Source organism: Eumetopias jubatus, unplaced genomic scaffold (assembly GCF_037043125.1).
Source record: "Eumetopias jubatus isolate StellerSeaLion01/CBP00866 unplaced genomic scaffold, mEumJub1_p1.0 scaffold_12, whole genome shotgun sequence".
Lineage (NCBI taxonomy): Eukaryota > Metazoa > Chordata > Mammalia > Carnivora > Otariidae > Eumetopias > Eumetopias jubatus.
Window position 1 is genome coordinate 89,341,453 of NW_028274818.1, and position 20,881 is coordinate 89,362,333.

General features: G+C 38.6%; 1 protein-coding gene across 2 annotated transcripts; it reads right to left on the reverse strand.

Moving 5' to 3' along the window:
• Positions 1-255: 255 nt before the first annotated feature.
• On the reverse strand, positions 256-20,487 carry ACSM3 (acyl-CoA synthetase medium chain family member 3). Of its 2 annotated transcripts, none has more exons than XM_028095250.2 (13): positions 20,287-20,487; positions 19,516-19,726; positions 15,669-15,876; positions 12,911-13,054; positions 12,639-12,795; positions 12,284-12,363; positions 10,905-11,028; positions 9,863-9,943; positions 5,267-5,368; positions 3,578-3,705; positions 3,374-3,473; positions 750-869; positions 256-361 (listed from the first exon to the last, which is right to left on the reverse strand). In XM_028095250.2, the coding sequence occupies exons 1-13, from the start codon at positions 20,485-20,487 to the stop codon at positions 275-277; spliced, it is 1,743 nt and encodes a 580-aa protein (XP_027951051.1). In that variant the 3' UTR covers positions 256-274. The 2 variants fall into 2 exon arrangements, with proteins under 2 accessions (XP_027951051.1, XP_087885179.1); XM_088029053.1 differs by having other exon boundaries at positions 10,905-11,031.
• Positions 20,488-20,881: the final 394 nt, after the last annotated feature.

Consider the following 20,881-nt stretch of genomic DNA (forward strand, 5'->3'; position numbering starts at 1 on the left):
TCTGATGTTATACCCACAAAATATTTTATTTTGCTTTTTTAAAAGATTTTATTTTTTTAAGTAATCTCTGCACCCTATGTGGGGCTCAAACTTAGAACCCTGAGATCAAGAGTTGCATGCTCTACTGACTGAGCCAGACAGGTGCTCCAACCACAAGATATTTTAAATCAACAATTTGTAAGTATATTATCACATTTTTAATCACCTCCCTATACTCTTGTGGTTTGGACAGAGTCTTTGTTTTATAGATACTGTGATAAATAATAGAATGGATTTAAATTGTTTCCCATTCTTTCTTCCTCAGTTCATTTCTTTTTATCTTCCCACTGATAGTCTTTGGCAGCTCTTGAACAAATTCTACCTGTTGGTATTAAGGGAAAAAATTAGCCCAGAAGTTTTCATCTTTATACATAGTCAGTTATATAGCAGTTTTATTATCTGTAGGTGAAAGAATTAGGATACCCATCTGGGTGGGTTTTGGTAACAACCAAAAAGGGAGAAGGGTATTGTTGAGGAGATGTTGCTTGATATTTAGTATTTACTACTAGTCCAGTAAACCAAATGACCCTGCAAATAATGTCAAGAGTTTCATTTTAATCTCAAAGATTCTGATTCTTATCCATGTCTTTAGTTCAATTTGGAATATTTGGTGTAGCATGTTTGAGGAGAATGTTCATTAAAATAAAAAAATAAACAGCTGAAATTTGTCAGAACACTAAGCAAATCGTCATCATAATTAGAATACCTACCTTTCTGGGATATTTGTAAGGTGCTGTAGTGTTTTTTACATGCTCTTGAATCTCCTTTTTTAGTTGTTCTTGATCATGTGACTTGTATTCAGGGGTCAGAACAATAAAAGCCTTTACCACCTGAAAAAAATATTTGAAACACCAGGAAGATGAGTTGTATGTTTTTATGTTTTAGTGTGTCTTGCTTACTTTTTCTAACTGGGAATCTAATGCCTGCTGGGGTGGGCCAGAAGGCTTCATAGGGTTTGATCCCAAGTCTGTGCTCTAAGTCAGCCAGTTGAGTCCCGTAACTTCTAATACAAGAGAGTTTCTGGGAGCCCTGCTTTGTTAATGATCTTAATGAACTAGAACTTTCTCATCTAACTACATCTTGAACTCTGCTTTCTGACCTGCTTCTGTTTCTGAGCTGTCTTTGCTCTTGACTTCTTGCCTCATCTTTTATCTCCTTCAAGAAAAATTCCTTTTAGAAAAAAAAAACCTTCCTTTTAGAAACTCGACAATGCACTAAGCACAGCCTCTTGGGTAACATCTTAGCCTGATCTAGCCTAGTTTCTAGGTCCCCACCCTCAGTGTGACCCTTATAAAGAGTATTCACACCGAGTTTACTATGTCCTTATTGAAGGGAACAGTTCACTGAGGCTGTGCACTCTTCATTCCAGAGATACTTAGGTCGATATAAGGCTGTGAAGATTCCAACAGCCATTTTGCTATTACTCTGACCAATTTACCTGCCCCTGAGGAACAAGATTAGAAAGTGGTGGTGGTCCTTGCTCTCTAGTTGTCAGAAGACAGGGAAGACTTTATCACTTTACGCTCACAAATCCTATTTTCAATGTTTACTCTTCCTTGAAATGTTTTGGAAAATCCTGCCCTGCCCAGAGTTTTTGGACTATCTATCCATTTTATCATATCCATTTTTTGATATTTCATAAAATTTTTGTGTTTATACTGGCTCTTCTGCTTTATCAACATTTTTATGAATTAAAAAAATTTAACCTTGCCATGAGTGAATCATTCAGGGGCAGCTTATTTTAAGAACTAATGTTTATAATTACTGGTTTGCATATTGATGACTTCTGCACCTTGGATAAGGTCTACTCTATAAAAGTTTTTTTTTAAGATTTATTTATTTATTTTAGAGAGAGAGAGCACACACATGCACGCAGGAGTTGGAGGAAGGGCAGAGGGAGAGAATCTCAAGCAGACCTCCATGCTGAGTGCAGAGCCTGACTCAGAGCTTGATCTCATGACCTGACTTGAAATCAAGAATTAGATGCTCAACTGTCTGAGCCACCCAGGTGCCCCTATAAAAATCTTTATAAACCATTGCAGAAGATCATAAATTAATATGGAGCACCCTAACATGATTAAGATTATGAACTCTAAAGTCAGACGGCCTGGGTTCAAATCACACTTTATTGTGTAATCTTGGGAATGTTAGGATACCTCTCTGTGCCTGTTTCCTTCTCCAAAAAGAGAGGTTGTGAAGATTAAATAGGTTAACATATACAGGCCCTGTAGAGGGCTTATAATACCTGGAACATCAGAAGAAGTCCTTAGAAATATTAGGTATTAGTGGTAGTAGTATTAGAAAAACAGGATTTTTTTTTAACTAAAATCCTTAAGTCAGCTTCAAAGTTTCTCGAAAATTCTCTGCAAAATTTTGCATTTTTATGTCTATAGTTGTACCATTTGGTAGCCACTAGCCACATGTATCTAATTAAATTTAAAATGAAATAAACATTTTCTCAGTCACACCAACCACATTCTCAGGTGCTTAATAGCCGTGTGTATTGTATCAAATGGTACAGATATAGAACATTTCCATCATTGCATAAGTCCAATAATGCCCTATGGCCTTCAAATTCCAAGGAACATTGTGATCCTACTGGTGGAGTTCAGAGTGAAAGGATAAACTTCAGTAATCACAGAACCAATTCCCTGCTCTCATCTATCTGGAATATTGGAGGCCCAGCTTGGCAAAGGGGACCTGAAGAGTAGCATGGAACCTTTAAACCCAAACTACCCTCTGATCAGCCCCAGTAAGAATGAGCTTTCAAGGGTGCATGTGACTCTTGGTCTCGGGGTCATGAGTTCAAGCCCCTTGTTGGGCATAGAGCTTACTTTAAAAAAAAGCGGGGGAGGGGTTGGGAATGAGTTTTTAGGACTGTCTTATTCACAGCTTATTTCCTGAATCTTCCACTTTCACTTGCCTACGTACCCAGCCTACTTCCGGTTGCCTCAGTTGCTATCTCTGACCTTCCTTCCACCCCTGATATCTGATGCTGGCCTATCCTTCTCAGCTGCACTAGAGACCATGTTGGTTTCCAGACCTGGGTAATAACTGAATCCTATCTATCTGATACCTGCCATCCTACCTTGCTGTGACCCTGGGTTGTTGGCATTCACACCATCCCTCTATGGAAAGGATTCAAATTGCTTATCTATATTTTCGGTCTTATTCTTAGCAGTTCTTTCTGACTAGCATGTTTACTAATGACTATCTGACTTGCAGTTAGTGAATGAATCATTTAGGTAATTCTGTTTCAACGAACTGTTGGAAAGTATATGTTAGACTGCCAACAAATTATAAAGTGGAGATGAATCCTTTTTTTTTTTTTTACCTCTCCCCTGATGGGGTCTGGGCTGCTGACAACAGCTGCCTCTACAACTGCAGGATGCTCAGTCAGGGCACTTTCTACCTCAAATGGTCCAATTCTGTAACTGGGAAATAAAACATATGACAGGAATTCAGAAAGGTGAACAGCAGGTCCATTCCAGAACACCAATGATCAATTAATGTAGACATTATACAGATGAAAAATTACCCAGAGGATAATATGATATCATCTGATCTTGCAACAAACCAGAAATAGCCATCTTCATCCATATAGCCCCTGTCCCCAGTGATATAGAAATTGCCTCGTAGTGTTGAAGCTGTTTTTGTAGGATTATCCTGTGAAACAAATAGCATTTTGTTAGTATTACCGTGAATGTGATTCTTCTGTTTGGTTGGATTTTTTAAATGTTCAAGGGGGAAAAAAAGTGGTTTCTTTGAGAAGCCTTGGAATGAAGAGAAGCCAGCACATGAAATAAGGATGAAATTCCAGCATTGAGCTAGCCCAGTCAAAGAAAGGTAAACTACAGTTATAAAGACTAGGCATGCTGCCATCCTGAGAATTTTCTTTTCCTTTTTAAAGATTTTATTTATTCATTTTGCGAGAGAGGGGAAGAGCACGAACAGGGAGAGAGGCAGACAGGGAGAACCAGACCCTGGAATCATGACCTGAGCCAAAGGCAGACGCTTAACTGACAGAGCCACCCAAGTGCCCCTTCTTTTCTTTTTTAAAGATGTTTAAAATTTGAGAGGGAGAGAGAGAAAGAGTCGGAGTGGGGGAGAGGCAGAGGGAGAGGGAAAGAATCTCAAGCAGACCCCACGTGTAATGCAGAGCCTGATGCAGGGCTCAATCCCACGACCCTGAGATCACAACTCCAGGGGAAACCAAGACTTGGATGCTTAACCAACTGAGCCACCAGGCACCCCTCCGCCCCCCGCCTGAGAATTTTCTTTGATGGATCACTAAATACTGCAGGAGTTCAGAGATCTAAGGTGTGGGATAATTAAGTCTTTTCGGTGATTAATGCCTAGCACTGGAAGGAAAAGAGAGAGGTGAATACTCAGAGTTAAAAGAAAGCACCAGCACCTAATAAAGAATAAACTTTGTTTTTTTATTTTGTTTCATTTTACACAAAAACAGAGAACTGGTTCTGTAACTTTGGCAGGAAGAAAAAGGAAGTATTGTTACATTATGTAAAATTCACTGACAAGTAGGGATGCCTGGGTGGCTCAGTTGTTAAGTGTCTTTCTTCGGCTCAGGTCATGATCCCAGGGTCCTGGAATCAAGCCCCACATGGAGCTCCTTGCTCAGCAGGGGGCCTGCTTCTCCCTCTGCCTCTGCCTGCCGCTCCCCCTGCTTGTGCTCTTTCTATCTCTGTCAAGTAAATAAAATCTTAAAAAAAGTAAAATAAAAATAAAAAAATTTCACTGACAAGTAGAACCTGGACCTTTGATTATATCAATGTAAATTTCACTTTTATTTGTATACTTGGTTTGCAAACAGTAGGGAGTTTGGAAGGCCTCTAGTGAAAGATATTTCTTAATCTCTCTGCACCATTTTCTATCCCTCTCACTCAAGAAGGGAGACCACTAATCAAATTTCAGGAAAATGATTAGGTGCTGTTTTATCATGTAGAGGACCAGTGTATACAAAAAGGGCTATCTTTCTAGGGCTCCCTTCTCTTACTTCATGAGCCTGGAGCAGTGATCTAGCCTCGGGAGAACAAGCATTTGGGTGTTTCTTCAGTTTCCTATCTGAGGGATTACTTCAGGACAATGAATCTCTCTCAAGAAAAGTCCAAGCACCTATTCTAGGTGTGTTTTGTGGCAAATGGGGATAGTTACCAAGCACTTTTGAGAAATAAATAGGAAATAAGATGTTATTTAATAAATCTCTTACTATATAATGAGCAAAAAGGCCAAATGGTCGTTTAGGTAGAACTTGAATGCCAATATCTCCTTCTTGTCCAGGAGGTAGAACATTGCCATTTACATCTAAAATCTAGGATAAAATAGAACAATTTATTTAAGGAAATTTTTATGTAAAGATACACGTTAAAATTTTACTTTGCATGTTTTGTTTTGTATTTTGCCATTTAAGAATGCAGACTTCAAAAAAAAATTAAGTATACTTTAAATTCCCAAGAGAACTGTTTATTTAAATTCTTAGTGCAAAATATATGATAAAGTGCAAGTTAGAAAAATGTGAAGAATAAAAATCATCTTTAATTCTATCTAGCAATAATCGCATTTTTGGTGATTTTTTTAAGACAATATAGACATAGGAAAAGATAGGATCACTTTATAGTATACTGTTTTACAACCTTTTATCATTTGCGATATGTCTTGGTTATCTTTTACTCTCAAGTAAGTATTTCATTACTGGTTGTCAAACTTTGATTAACTGTGGAACAAATAAAACCTTACTTCAGGAGCCCCATATATGTAAGCAGGGAAAGGAGAACGTTCTCTGGTTGAGACACTGGTAAGTATGCCAGAAGCCTTGCTTTCTTACCTTTTTCCCAGTCCTCCTGGTTCCCCCAAAGTACCTAACAGTGAAGTACCTAACAGTGGCTAGCATTTCGTAGGCCCTGACTACATTCCAAGTAATAAATGCTACAGCTCTAAGTACTTCACATGTATTGTTTTCTTTAGTCCTTACAACAGTCCTATCTGGTTAGCACTATTACTACGCTCATTTTACCTGAGGAAACTGAGGTGCAGAGTTTAAGCAACACAGTATATGACAGAGCTGGAATTCAAATCTCAGCAATCACACTCCAGATCCTGCCCTTTTCATCACTACACTTCTCTGTAGAATCTCTCCAGGGAGTTCAATTCAATTTTTAAAAACCCAGATTAACATTTTTCAGGCTGGTTACTTAACTCATGTACCAGATTTTGCCTTAAATAACTTTTAGCTATCTTTAAATATGAACTCTCTACTTTCTTTTATATATATCCACCAAGAGCCTTCAAACCTGAGATGTGGCTTGTGTGGAAAATAAGGGTATAATACTTATTTGGCACTTTCCTGATGGAAATGTGCTGTGTCCCCAAAGAGAAACTTGAAAGGCAGAAGAATTCTAATTGTAAAATCTTTTAAGTTCTTGTAAATAAAAAAATATAAATTCCCACACAGTCATCTAAAGAACATTTGGCTCCAGGATCAAGGAATTACTGATGGAAAGGAGATGTTTTAAGAGTTCCAGATACTTATAATAGACTACTCCTTAATAGATGGGAAGAGGCAAAATGTCTTATTTCTGGAGAGAATCACATTCCTTATTGTCCAAGTGGCCTTAAAAATCTTTAAACATGAAAATTATGGGCTTTGGGCTTTGAAGTTGCAAGAATCCGGTATCCAGCTGGTTGGAGCACATCCCCAGATGCCACACTGTCATTGCAGATGCTCTTAGCTAGGTAATAAGAGCAGTAATAAGAGCCCTTGGGGAAAAGTTAAAAATGAAGGTAGCTACCTTAGGGAAATGCACATCAAAACTACCAAGAGATATCACTTCACACCCACTAGGATAGCTGCTATCAAAAACACAGAAAACAAGTGTTGGCAAGGATGTGGAAAAACTGGAACCCTTGTGCACCGTTGTGAGAATGTAAAATGGTACAGTCGCTGTGGAAAACAGTATGGCAATTCCTCAAGAAATTAAAAACAGAATTACCATGTGATCCAGCACTTCTACTTCTGGGTATATACCCAAAAGAATTAAAAGCATGGTCTTAAAGTGGTATTTGTATACCCATGTTGATCACAGCACTATTCCAATAGCTAAAATGTGGAAAGAACCCAAGCACCCATTGACGACAAATGAATGGAAAAGCAAAATGTGTTATATCCATACAATGGGATATTATTCGGCCTTAAAAAGGGAAGAAAATTCTGACACATGCTACATGGACGAAACTTGACATTATGCTAAGCGTAATTAGCCAGTCACAAAAAGACAAACACTGATTCCACTTAATATGAGGTACTATAAATAATAGTCACAGAGGTAGAAAGTAGAATGGTGGTTGCCAGGGCTGGGGGCATTGGGGAATGGGAAGTTACTGTTTAATAGATACAGATATAGTTTTACAAGATGAAAAGAGTTATGGAGATGGATTGTGGTAATAGTTGCACAATATTATCAACGTGTTTAATACCACTGAACTATGCACTTAAAAAAGGTCAAGATGGTCCATTTTGGGGCGCCTGGGTGGCTCAGTCGTAAAGCGTCTGCCTTCGGCTCAGGTCATGATCCCAGGGTCCTGGGATCGAGCCCCGCATCGGGCTCCCTGCTCAGCAGGAAGCCTGCTTCTCCCTCTCCCACTCCCCCTGCTTATGTTCCCTCTCTCGCCGTGTCTCTCTCTGTCAAATAAATAAATAAAATCTTTAAAAATAAAAAAAAGATGGCCCATTTTATGTGTTTTATCATAATTAAAAATTGGGGGAAAAAATGAAGGTAATAATGCTGACTGGGAATGCATGACAGAGCAGTTCTCTTGCCACACCCTTTCTGCATTCAAATATAGTTGCTCCAGAAAAACCACTGGGCTTGAATTAGTGGGGTAGTGATGATACATTGCTGTTGGATTGCTGTGAGTACAGCGGCACCTGTGAGACCTTCACAGCAATGCATATTGGGAACTGTGGTTAAGAGGGAAGAAAGGAACACAGCTTTTTTGAAATGCCAACTTGATTATCTGTAATGCAGACATGATAATGCTTAATTACCAATATTTCTTTCTCCAACCTAAGGCAGGCTATAAACTAATGAACTATTGTTAAGCCTGTTTACAGAATGTAACCAGGGCTCCCCTACCATTCTTCTTAGAAAAACTTTTCAAAGGAAGGGAATGCAAGGGAGAGATGAATGATAATAATGGCCCCTATCTTTCAGACCTTTATTATGTGTGAAGCACTTTGTTATGCTTTTTAAAGATATCATCTCATTTAATCCTCACGAGAAACCTATGATAGCAGTTCTGTTATTATTAGGGCAACCAACCATCTTGGTTTGCCCAGGACAGAGGCAGGAGAGTGTCCCTGGGATGTATGACTACATGCTAAAACCAAGTAAGTCCCAGGCAAACTGGGACAAGTTGGTCATCCTAGTCCCTATTTTACAAATCAGGAAACTGAGACTTTAATAACTTCCCAGAGACACTCAGCCAAAGACCCTTAACTCATGAAACTCAGAGCCAGACCTGAACCACCAGGCAAGCCTATCTTTAGACAAGGTTCTCAGTGAAGTTAAAGTGAGGGAAAGAACCCAGATCTGGCTTATTCTATAAACTGACATCAGAAATCCATTTCAAACTTACTCAAACTTTCTCAAACTTACCTGATCATAAAAACTGGGATGCCTGTTTAAAACACAGATTTCAGGGTCCCACCTAGAAGGAGCCTGAAAATTAGTATTTTTTAACAAGTGTCCATGTAATCCTTATGATCAGAAAAGCTTGGGAAGATTGATTTCGTCTATAATTACCCCTCATTTAGGTTTGGTTTTGAGTGCTCCATTCTGTAAATTCATCCATTTTGTGTTTTTGTTGCTATGCTATGGTTTTCTCTTACGTATCAGTGTAAGTTCCTTTGGCTATAGCTAGCTTTGGGTGGACTGATCAGAGAACAATTCTAACCCTGTACAAAGTGTGCATATGGGACAATAGGAGGCTCCCTAGGGATCAGGTGGTAATAATGGCCATGGTTCTAGAGAGCCAGGAAATGGCCAAGCAGGGCTGGGGAAGGAGAAAAATACTTCAGCTACTGTAAACTGTAGCTTCCTTTGGCCTACTTGAACCCCTTAGAAGGTCTTGACCTCCCTTATCAGAAAAGGCAGTGTGGTATTGTGATTAAGAATACAGATATTGGAACCAGATTGCTTGGGACTGAATCCCAGCACTAGTAGCTCCTAGCTGTATGACCTTCCCTCTCTGTGCCTCATCTATAAAATGGTTCTTTTTTATTTTTTATTGAAGTACAGTCGACATACAATATTATATTAGTTTCAGGTGTACAACATAGTGATTCGACAAGTTTATATATTATGTTATGCTCACCACAAGTGTAGCTACCCTCTGTCACCATACAATACTATTACAATACCATTGACTATATTCCCTATGCTGTATCTTTTATCTTTGTAATTTACTCATTCTATAACTGGAAGCCTGTATCTCCTACTTTCCTTCAGCCGTTGTAAAATGGTTCTTATATTGGTATGTCATGTCTCTCATAGGTTCTTTCTGGGAATGAAATAGCTTAATATTTATAAAATGCCTAGAACTGGCACAAAAAACTGCTTTGCAAAAAAAAAAAAAGGAGAGAGAGACCATTAATGTCTCTAATCCATTTCCATTACATGGAAATTAAGATATCATAGAAGTTAGCATGATATCATCACCGAAACTAGGACGGTAGGGGAGGGTAGAGTGGGTTAAGTGGTAAACAGATTGGGTCGTTAAATATTCTCCTGGAAGGGGATGTGCAAACCTTAACATCAAAAGCAGGAGACGGCTTTCCCATTGAGCCAGGCTTAATTTTCATTCCCTTAAAATTTCCACAGATTAGCACCTAGTTCAGAAGGAGAAAGAACCAAGTAACATTATAAGTAACTTAAAATTCTTTTATTTATCTACCATGCATTCATTAAATATTTATTGATGATCATCATTATTGTGATGACTGAGGCTCAAAATAAAACAAATTTTCTGTTCTTGTGAAATGCAGAGATAGACATAAACAAATACATACAGTAAAGTTATAACAATAAGTTGGTAATTACTAAAATATCCATATTTATGAAAACATTTGTACTCATATTAGCATGATACTTGTTATGCTGTTTCTATTTAAAACATCTGTCAATTTTATTTTTGCTATTTTAATTTTTGACCAGGTACTACATTCTCATGGTTTATAAATAGAAGCATTATAAAAAGACATGCTATGAAAAATTTCTTTCGGCTTTTCCCTTATCTGCTCCATTGTATGCCCCCTTTTCCTTACATAATAACCAATTTTGTTAGTAGTTTGTTCATTTCCTCTAGAATTTCTTCTTATTCTTATTTCTACAAGCTCTTTAAATAACGCTTTTTAGAGTATACTTGCCAAGGAGTTATCTAGTGAACTCTTAATATTTCAAGTAACAAGGAACTCAGCATTTTCCATTTTTGAGGCAGCCCTGACTAAGAGCGTTCCCTCTTACATAAGGGGAAATCTTTCTGTGGATCTAGCATTCTTTCACTTAAAATATATTTTAATGCTCTCACTCTGATCAGGTCTATTGTGGCTTTTCTCAATGAATGTCTCAACAACTGTTATCTGTTACAGAGCGTTTTTGCAACTAGCTTCCCTCCCAACTTTATTTTTTTTTAACTATTCTAACCACTCATCTCCCTCCCTATCCCTCAGTCATAAGGATATAATAAACACTTATTTTAAAATCTATTTATCAGTTATTTATATTTATTTATCAGTTTTAATTATCCAGCCTAGTCAAGTCCAGCCCTGTCTTTTTGATGAGGTCCTATACCGTTTCAGTCTGTCCGTATCCTTCATAGATATCCAGACCCGTCCTTTTTCTCCATTGTTCAGTCACTTCAGGATTGATTGGTTCGCCAGCACTCACACAGTGCTTTAAGCTTTTGAACTTACAGCTTCTCAGAAAACAAGTTAAATTTAGGAGAAAAAAATGGAGAGAAATGGAAATTAGAATTATTTCTAATGAAATTCAATATAAAGTGTTTTAGTTTCCTCCTTCCTCCCCTTTCCAATACAAAATAAACAAACCATTCTAACATCATAAAATGACTCCCAAGACATCCATTTTTTCCCACTTTTATTTTTTGGGAGTGTGTGATTTGTTGCCAAAAAAAAAAAAAAAAAAAAGCCATGTCATCCTCAGGGAAGGCGCTGCATGTCTGCCTGATAACATTTTAAATCAATGATTAAAAATTTACCAATGGTGTGGTTAAATTGTGGAATATTATGCAATACTATAGAGCTATAAAAAAAAGAATAAGGAAGCTCCTAGACAGTGCTTTCCAGTAGAAATCTTTGCCACAATCAAAGTGTTCTATTACCTTCACTATCCACTGCAGAATCATCTAGCCCTATGTGGCTACTGAGGGCTTGAAACATGGCTAGTGCAACTTTGGAACTGAATTTTTAGTTAAAACTAAATTTAAGTAATTACATGTGGCAAGCAGTTACCATATTGGATAGAACTGTATAGCACACAGTTCCAGGATGTACTGTTAGGCAAAAAAAGGAAGGTGCAGAACCGTGAACATATTATGTTTCCATTTATGTTTATAAAAGGGTGAGAATACTGGCATATTGGCTTGCGTTTGCACAGATTTCATGGAGAAGGAGAACGGAGACTGAGGACAAGGCTTAGAGGAAGACGAACTCTCACTCTATATTCTTATATACCTATTGAATTTTATGTCGTATGAAATATTTCCTATTCAAAAAGTTTTAACAATTTTAACAATTTAAAAATATTTACCAATGCACCCTCTCAAATGGAATCAGTAATACAGCAAAAGACATATATCCTTTTTCCTATTTGCTGGGATAGGGTTCCAAATAGGGGTCATTTCTCTAGTTTCTCAGCTCAGGTAACATTCATCATCCAAAAGATTAAACATCTTTTTATCCATAACCACTGGACTCAGTGGTATACCCATGGCTGAACCCTCCCTTTCCTCTCCTTGCTTGGGGGAGCCTGCCCTGGACGTAACAATTATGACTTAAAGAATGAAAGCAAGGAGAAGGGGGACAAGAGATTGTTAAATTCCATACCTACTAATGTGGACCTATGTTTTTAGACAGAAAGATCCTTTATTTTATGCCTTCCTCTTCCTCTCCCCTGCCCCCACTAAGTGCCTCTTTACCAACGTTTCTTACCTGGTCATATCATTCCGTATAAGCATTCGGTATGCAGTTGGTGCTGAACAGAAGACTGTGATGGGAAACTTGGAAAGTGTCTGCAATTTAGAAGTAAACTCTTAGTCTTACTACAACTTTAATAAGTTCCTAAATGTTTATGGTAAGCACAGCACAACTTAAATGTTGTTTATTCTAACATAAATGCATTCACACCCTTCCTCTGTATATCTTTTCAGGATAATTGACTTTCCAGATGTGAAATATCTTAAATCATGTTGTCTACTCTGATTTCTGCAAGTTACTTTATTCATCAGCCCTGTCAGGGATGCTGCTAAAGCATTCCTAAATGGAGACCTCTTGTGCTCTGCCTTACTTGCAAGATGGAAGTTGGCTCAAAACGTGGCAAATAATGTGCAAATACACATGCTCCCTGGATCCATGGAGAAAAGACACTACTCCATGCCGACTTTGCCCAGCCTGTGTCAGAGGTATTCCACATCACATCTGAAGGAGTCAAATCCAGCCAGAACCTGGGAAAACAAAGAATAGTCCTGATATATATTAGGAAAACAAATTTAAAAGACCAATAAATGAATCATCACCTTTGTAGTTTTGACACGTCTATCTGGAGTTTTGTGAAGGTACCTTCCATTTACAGATAATCCTAAACCAAAACTGCTATGAGTGTGTCCAGTCATTTTAGGAGATCCGCTTGTTCCACTGGTAAAGTAAATAGCCATCATCTCATCATGTTTTGTCTTCACACAGGTGTGGTTGTCACTGGCGTGTCTACAAAGGAAGAACTACAATGATTCTGCACATTGCACATGGCATCATAAACTGTTACTACAGAAAAGAATTCAAGAAACCATGTATGTGGACCTCTTCACCTCATGGATCAGGCCCCAGTGACTTAGGTTGAATTCCAAGGTAAAAGTCATCTCTTTCTCCAACTTCTTAGGTGCTTTCTGGAATTAAACTAAATTTTGTCATCAAAGCCCGTTTATAATAGTTGGCTTTATAGCTCTTTAACAATAAAGAAGAGGCATTTTAAAAAACTCAAGTGGTTTATCATACCACTAGCAGAATGAGGAGTCTATGATCTTATAATCGAGGCTATGTGAGAACTGACCCTTTCTCTTCACTGTGGATGTTTTCAAGTGGTTTTTGTTGTTGTTGTTGTTGTTGTTGTTGTTGTTTGTAAGAAAGTGAGTATGAGGGATGCCTCGCCTGGGTGGCTCAGTTGATTAAGCGACTGCCTTTGGCTCAGGTGATGATCTCAGGGTCCTAGGATCAAGCCCCACATCGGTCTCCTTGCTCAGTCTGGAGCCTGCTTCTCCCTCTACCTCTGTCCCCCTGCTCATGCTCTCTCCTCACTATCTCAAAAAAAAAAAAAGTATGTGAATAGAAGTCATGGGTAATGGTATAAGTCAGATTGGTAATTCCCACATTGTTCAAGAATCAGCTGTAGTTCCAAAGGATAACTGGGCTACTAATAGGTCATACATTAGGGCACCTGAGAGGAGGTGAACTTTGCACACACAGTGCCTAAGAAGCGTAGAGATTTTATCTGGGAGTATTGGGGTGAGAATGAAACATTAGGATTAGAAACATCTAGGCCACAAGAATCATAGAAAAGCTGTTTTAAAAGCCTAATAAAGCTAGACTGTTTAGTCTACGATTCCATAATTTTCTTCCTTAAAAATAGTACCTATAGTTGCGTACCTATCACTTCTATTGTAGATAGAAACCTAAGGTGGGGTTATCATACCAATCTCTCACCACTAGAGGCAGTAAACACAGCAGTTAGCAGTGTGGGCTCAGTTGCCAGACTCCCTGGGTACGAAACCCAGCTCTGTCAGATCCTAGCATTTGACCTTATTCATTTGTATTACTATAGTACCCGCTTCTTAGGTTATTGTGACATGAAAATGAGTTAATATATATGAAATGCTTAGAATAGTTTTTGGCACATAACCAGTGCCATATAAATGTTACCCATTATTGCATTTATAACATTTTTAATTAGAAAAGTACTTGGCTTTCGGTAAGAACTCAATAAATGTTAGCTATTTTTTTTATTTTGTTAAAGATTTTATTTATTTATTTGACAGAGAGAGAGCACAAGTAGGCAGAGTGGCAGGCAGAGGGAGTGGGAGAAGCAGGCTCCTCACTGAGCAAGGAGCCCGATGCGGGGCTCGATCCCAGGACCCTGAGATCATGACCTAAGCCAAAGGCAGACACTTAAGCGACTGAGCCACCCAGGCATCCCAAATGTTAGCTATTTTAGAAGAGGTAGGAATGAGTCAATAGTTGCAAACGTGCTTCCAAATCCTTGCGTAAAGGTGGGAAGCTCATTCTAGAGAGGGGACTGGCTGCCAACCTAGAGCTAAGATAGAACCAATACCTGGCAAGAGTGCTAAGTGACCCCTGGAAGCATTACATAGCTGGGACTGAACATCAGCGTAACTTAGTTTTCTAATAGCATCCATTAACATTAAGTGTTCTTGGGGTGCCTGGGTGGCTCAGTTGGTTAAGCGACTGCCTTCGGCTCAGGTCATGATCCTGGAGTCCCGGGATCGAGTCCCACATCGGAGTCCCTGCTCAACGGGGAGTCTGCTTCTCCCTCTGACCCTCCCCCCTCTCATGCTCTCTATCTGTCTCTCTCAAATAAATAAAATCTTTAAAAAAAAACATTAAGTGTTCTTATTTATAACCTGAAGTGTTGCTATCTGCAAGGAAATGATATAGTCCTCACATAAGAATTGATTATGATCAGTTTCTCTGGGATATAACAGCTCTGTGGTTGGTGTTGTGAATGCACCTCCTAGATCCTGCTGCAGGAACAAAGGACTTACTCCCCACAGGTGCTGGGAGCCCTATTTAGAGATTGCTTTGGCTGCAAGAGAGCTGCCTCGCTCAAGGTCACCCCTCCTTCTAGGGAAAGCCTACACTCAGTTACTGATCAGTGAGGGTATATAAAGGCCAGGACCTTTTGCTTGATCTGGGAACAACTTTGAAGGACTCTCTAAGCCCCAGACGTCCCAGTGGATTAGCTGAAGGTTTTTCTGGGAGGGCATGGCAGACGAATTTCTTCTTTTGCCCAATCCCACATCCTTCCCCTTCTTTCATAGGGTATGACCCCAAGACAAATCCTTAATAAACTTCTTACACAACTAATCTCTATCTCAGGGCCTGTTTCAGTCAAGATCCAAACATTCAAAAACCACTCCAAGCTCCTTCCTGCCTCAGAGCTTTGCAGATGATTAGCACAGCAATAATCACCAGTTGCTCCCTTTGCCTTGTTTTAATTTTCATTTTTCTGAGCACCTGTGGGTTGAATATCTTTTCAGTGTTGCCTTTCTTTTTGAGAAGCTGCTCTACAGCAGTTATGGCTACTCACTTCATCATCTCCTTGAGGTTTCTCCACCCGTCTTTGGGTTTCTGAGACACAATTAGCTTGGAGTGCAGATTTTCACATTTAGATGCAACGGCATCTACTGCTGGGGCTAAAACTTCATTGGTAATAATGCACTTTGCTTTCGAAGACTGTAGTCTGTAGAGAATGTCTTTCTGGGTTAGCTGAGTGGTTCCTGGAATTAAAACTGTCCCTAAAGGAGCAGAAAAGAAACAATGTATAGAAGGAAGGATTTTACTTTCTATGTCTCAGAATGAGTTTACCATCCAGTTTACCAGTCTAGGTATCTATTTGTCTTCCTTTCATTATTCTGCTTTTGCCTTTCAAGGCATCTCAATATCTGTGACCCTATTGACCTAACATGAAAGCATGTTAAATGCTAAATAATTTTCTTCTATCTGAAGACCATTCATAACATTCAGCTTGAAGACAGGTTTGTTTTTTTTTTTCATTTTATAAAGAGAGTTTTGATTGAAGAGTAATATTATCCAATATTTATTGGCTAAATGCCAGATGCCATTCTAAGTGTTTTACATGTCTTAACTTATTTAATCCCTACCGAAAAAACCCAAAACATAAAATGTGAATCTATGTTCAAAATCTATGAATGATTTGCCAAATATCACTGGAGTAGAAAGTGGCAGTACGGTAACTGAACTCTGTAGCCTGACCCCAGAGCTGTACACTTAACCACTTCAGTCCAGCACCTTTTAAAACCCACATAAATGTTTTATGATTTCTTTCCAAAGGGAAGGATTAAGGCATTCATCTTTTCTGGGCTTCTACTTCTCCCTGCTGTAAATTACACTGTAGTATAATGGGTAAGAGTCTGTCCTGGAGCCAAACAGTCTTATAAGTGGCCTTGGACAAGCCACTTCACCTCCATGAGTCTCAGGTTCTGCATCTGTATAATGGGGATTCTATAAGATTAATGAGGAGTAAATGAGTTAAAATGTGTAAAGACTGCTGAATAAATTTTAGCTATTATTTTCTCAAAGGATTAATGGACTTTTAAGAATATATATCTGTATCTATAGTTACATGCATCCATATCTATATCTCGGTCTCTACTACTCTTAAGTCCAGACCCTAAAGACCCTAAAGGCTGGAAGGTATGTACTTCACAATGGTGTTTACTCTTCCCAGCATCACAGCAGGAAAGGAAGATTGAAGAATACATACCTGGTCATTCCTGGACTCTTGACACTGGCTTGTCTTTCCATTTGGGGAAGGACAACCCCCTCCAGTGGAGTTCTTCAGGAAACAGACAACCAGGACCCAAACACAAAGTTCTTCACAATATCTTTCTTTTCTAATCAAGCAGTGCAGCAATGTTTATGAGTCTTTAACTCTAAGGTTATTCCTTAGAGATGTTCCATCTGGGGATAAGTAATTAGCCTACCATGGCCTAACAGTTTTCTATAATTTAAAGGCACTCTATAAGAACAAGCCCACTGCTAGCATTTCATACCTAGTAGAAGCACTTTATTTAAACACATCACCCTTCGATAATGAATTTCTGCTATTATTCATATCCTATCTTTAAAAGAACCTATTAATAGTGATCAGTCTTACCTATTAAAACTACTTCCTGTCCAAATTAATCATTTAGGGAAGCATTACATAGTTTCTTGGCAGGGAGCAAAATGTTACTTTAAATCTTGGGGGAGGACATCGCTTCTCAGCCTGTTGGCTAATATCAAGTGTAAATCTTGGGGGAGGCCTCTCATTACTGTGTTGATGATATAGGGTGAACAAAATGATATTACCAATATATACATTTGCATGAAGGGTCAAAAGACTCTGGTGCTAGTAGCCCCTTCTCTCCCTATTAACAGAGCTACATGAGAAGACAAAGTTTTTCCAGAAGTTTGTTTGGTGGACAAAAGAAATAACTTCCATAATTTAATTTGGCAACGAGATTTGAAAGCCTAGCCCATCCACCCACCCTCTAGGTGGTAAATAATGCTTATTTTCAGCATTGTTAGTATATTAGACTTACCATTTACTCTCCCCTGCTCATTCTCCCTTCTAAGAGAATCTGCCTTCCTTTCAGCAGCCCCAATAACCATGTTTGTATCAGATGAACCTGCCTCTGACCACATCTGACTGGCCCAACCCAAGCCATGCCAGTTAGATTCTGCCTCAAGTATTTGACTTAAGAGACTGAGTGGCCTGGGACATACAGTTAGGACCTAAGGCATCTGTGTAGCAAACCAAGCCACATGTCAGCCAAAATGAAGGAGAGCAAAGAAATCATGTGTTAGCAGAAAACAGAAGTCAAAGGAACAGATGCTTAAGGGAGACAGAGACAAGAGGCCCTATGGCTTCAGAGCAAAAGAAATAGAGAAAGAAGCCACTGCACTTTTTTTCCCCTGTAGATTCCTGTAGAATGTCCAGTAGACATTCAACAATTCTCCTTCCTTATTGAACTAATATGAATGGATTTCTGGTCCTGGCAGTCCAACATGTTGCCCCTTTACTAAGACAGTGAGCTTAAGCAGAATTCATGAAAGCTACTATTCTAAAATTCTATTCTATTAGTCTAAAAAAACTCTGTAAAAGTGGGCTCTGCTACTCCAGTGTACAATTTATAGGTACATATGATATGAGAACATGTAACTCTCAAATGCAAGTAATTATGAATTAAGAATGTTTACTCAATATAATGATTTATTACAACAGTGGGGATATTAATTAATTCAACAAATATTTTACTGAGCATTTACTATATGCCAATAATTGGAGGTACAGACATGGCTATCTCATAGTCATTGGCTTTTAGGGACATACATAGTCCTAGGGAAATGACAAATTTATAACAAATAATATACTCAGGCAATATAGTACAGGTTAAAATATAAATACATACATGTGTTCTAGGGGAGGTCAAAAAAGAATGCACCTGAATTGGGACATCAGGGTGGGTTGCCTGAGAAGTGACATTAGAGTTGAGACCTGAAAATCTAATAGAAGTTGTCCAGGTGGTTAGATGTGAGGGAAAGGCTTTCCAAGCACAGGAAATAATGTGCACAAAATCCAGGAAATGAGAAAGGTTATGAACCTTATAGGAAATCACTTGATATAGCTGGAGCAGAGAGTATGAAAACAATGAAGGGAGGATAACTCAGACCTTCCATGACACATCTAAAGAGTTCAAATTTTACCTGGTAGGCAGTGGAGAGTTATTAAATAATGTCAAGCAACATATTGACAGGATAAAATGTTCTAGAAAGAACACTAGCTATGGAGGATGAATTGGATTGGGGTAAGGTGTGGGCACACAGAGGATCAGAATTAGGGAGACTTTTGGGCAAATCCATTCAGGAGGTGGTAAACGTGAAGTAAGGCAATGGCAATGGGATTAGAGAAGAAGAGGGACTCTGGGGACATGTAGGAAGTCAAATTTACAAGATGTAGGGACTGATTTGGAAGGAGGAGTAGCAGCTGCTTGCTTTGGGCACCAGATGAATGGCAATAAAAACCATGAGAGAAATAAAGGCATGAAACAAGAACTTTGAGTTTGTGGCTGAATTGAGTTTCAGATGACCATGGGTCTATAGGAAGAGAAGAGTGGTAGGTATGAGGGTATTCAATTGTTGATTGGCATTTGGTTAATAAACCTATTTCATTATGAAAAACCCAACTCATAGTTTAGGTCAAAAGATATGGTGTGTTTCCAATACATTTCTAAGGTCCTGAGAATAATACTATATTGTGTACAGTTCCTCAAATAATTTGCCCAAATAAATGTCTCATGATTACTTAGATGTTTTGGAAGATCTCCCATTCAGCCTACTTTAAATGTAATCAGATTGCAAACACTACCAACCTGTTCGCAAACAGGCCACATTTGCAAGCCACCATTCTGGGATCTTGGGCAGAATCACAATTACTCGATCTCCTCTTTGCAGGGAACAGGCTTCTGTAAGTATATTGGCAAATTTCCTAGACAAAGATCCCAGTTCCTCAAAACTCCATCTCACTTCTTCTCCATTTCCATTTATCCACCAGAAGGCTGGATTGGACGGTCTCTTCCCAGCCTGAAGAAAGACAAACCAGATGATTTAAAGGTCATTACACAGCTTAATTCTATTTTAACTGACCCAGTGGAATATGTTTTCAGAAGAAAATTCACAGGTCACACACATGGGATATTTGGTTAGTTAGGACACACTTGGGATATTTGGAAATAACTCTGGGGTCTTTAATTTCTAGCTGTTGGGAGCCATGTCATTTCTCATTTAGCCTGATTGTTTTTCTTTCCAAAAAGTTAGAATTCTTACATCCCTTTATGTTCTCTCAATGCTATATCTATGCCTCATTCCCTACCATTTCTGACCATTTCTGACCTTCATACTACTACTTTTTGTGTTTTTTTTTAAGAAGTTAATCTATAATCATACATTTTTATAACCCAGGCTTTCTCAACTATGGAACCATTAACATGTTGAGCCAGATAATTCTTTGCTATGGGGGACTGTCCTGTATATTAGAGGATACATAGCAGCATCCCTGGCCAAAATTGTTTGCAGACATTTGCCCTGGGGGCAAAATCACTTCCATCTGAGAAACTGTAGTTGGACTGGCCCTTGCTCCATACCTTTTCCATATTGGTCCATTGGTCCAGGACATCTTTAGCAAAGTTGAAATACTCTGGAATCTCCAGTTTGAATTCCTGTTTCATGGATTCATAGTTGGAAAAATTCTGAGGGAGCACTGTTCTATAATCTTTATACAGTACTCTCACAGAACCAGGGATTGCTAGGTGCTGAAAACACTTGGCACGAAGTAATGTCTCCATGGTGAAAAGAGTTAGCATCAGTCTTGCTGGATGTGTTAACCCTCAGGATTTCCACAGAAACCAATCCATCTAAAAGATAAGCAAAAGGACATGCATTTGTCTCTGTCCTAAAGGTAGCCATACCCCAAAGTAGCTAAGTTTTATTATTATTATTTATAATCATCATACAAGTGCCATTCTCTGAGCACTCAATATGTTTTGAACACTGTACTCAGTGCTTTACTTACATACAAATTATCACTAAATCTTCAGAGTAACTCTGTGAAGTGGATATTATCATCTGTTTACAGAAAGAAAAAATGACTAATAAGAGGCTGTCTTAGTGAACTCTGGCAACCATAGCAAAATACTATAAACAGGATGGCTTAAACAACAGACCTTTATTTCTCACAGT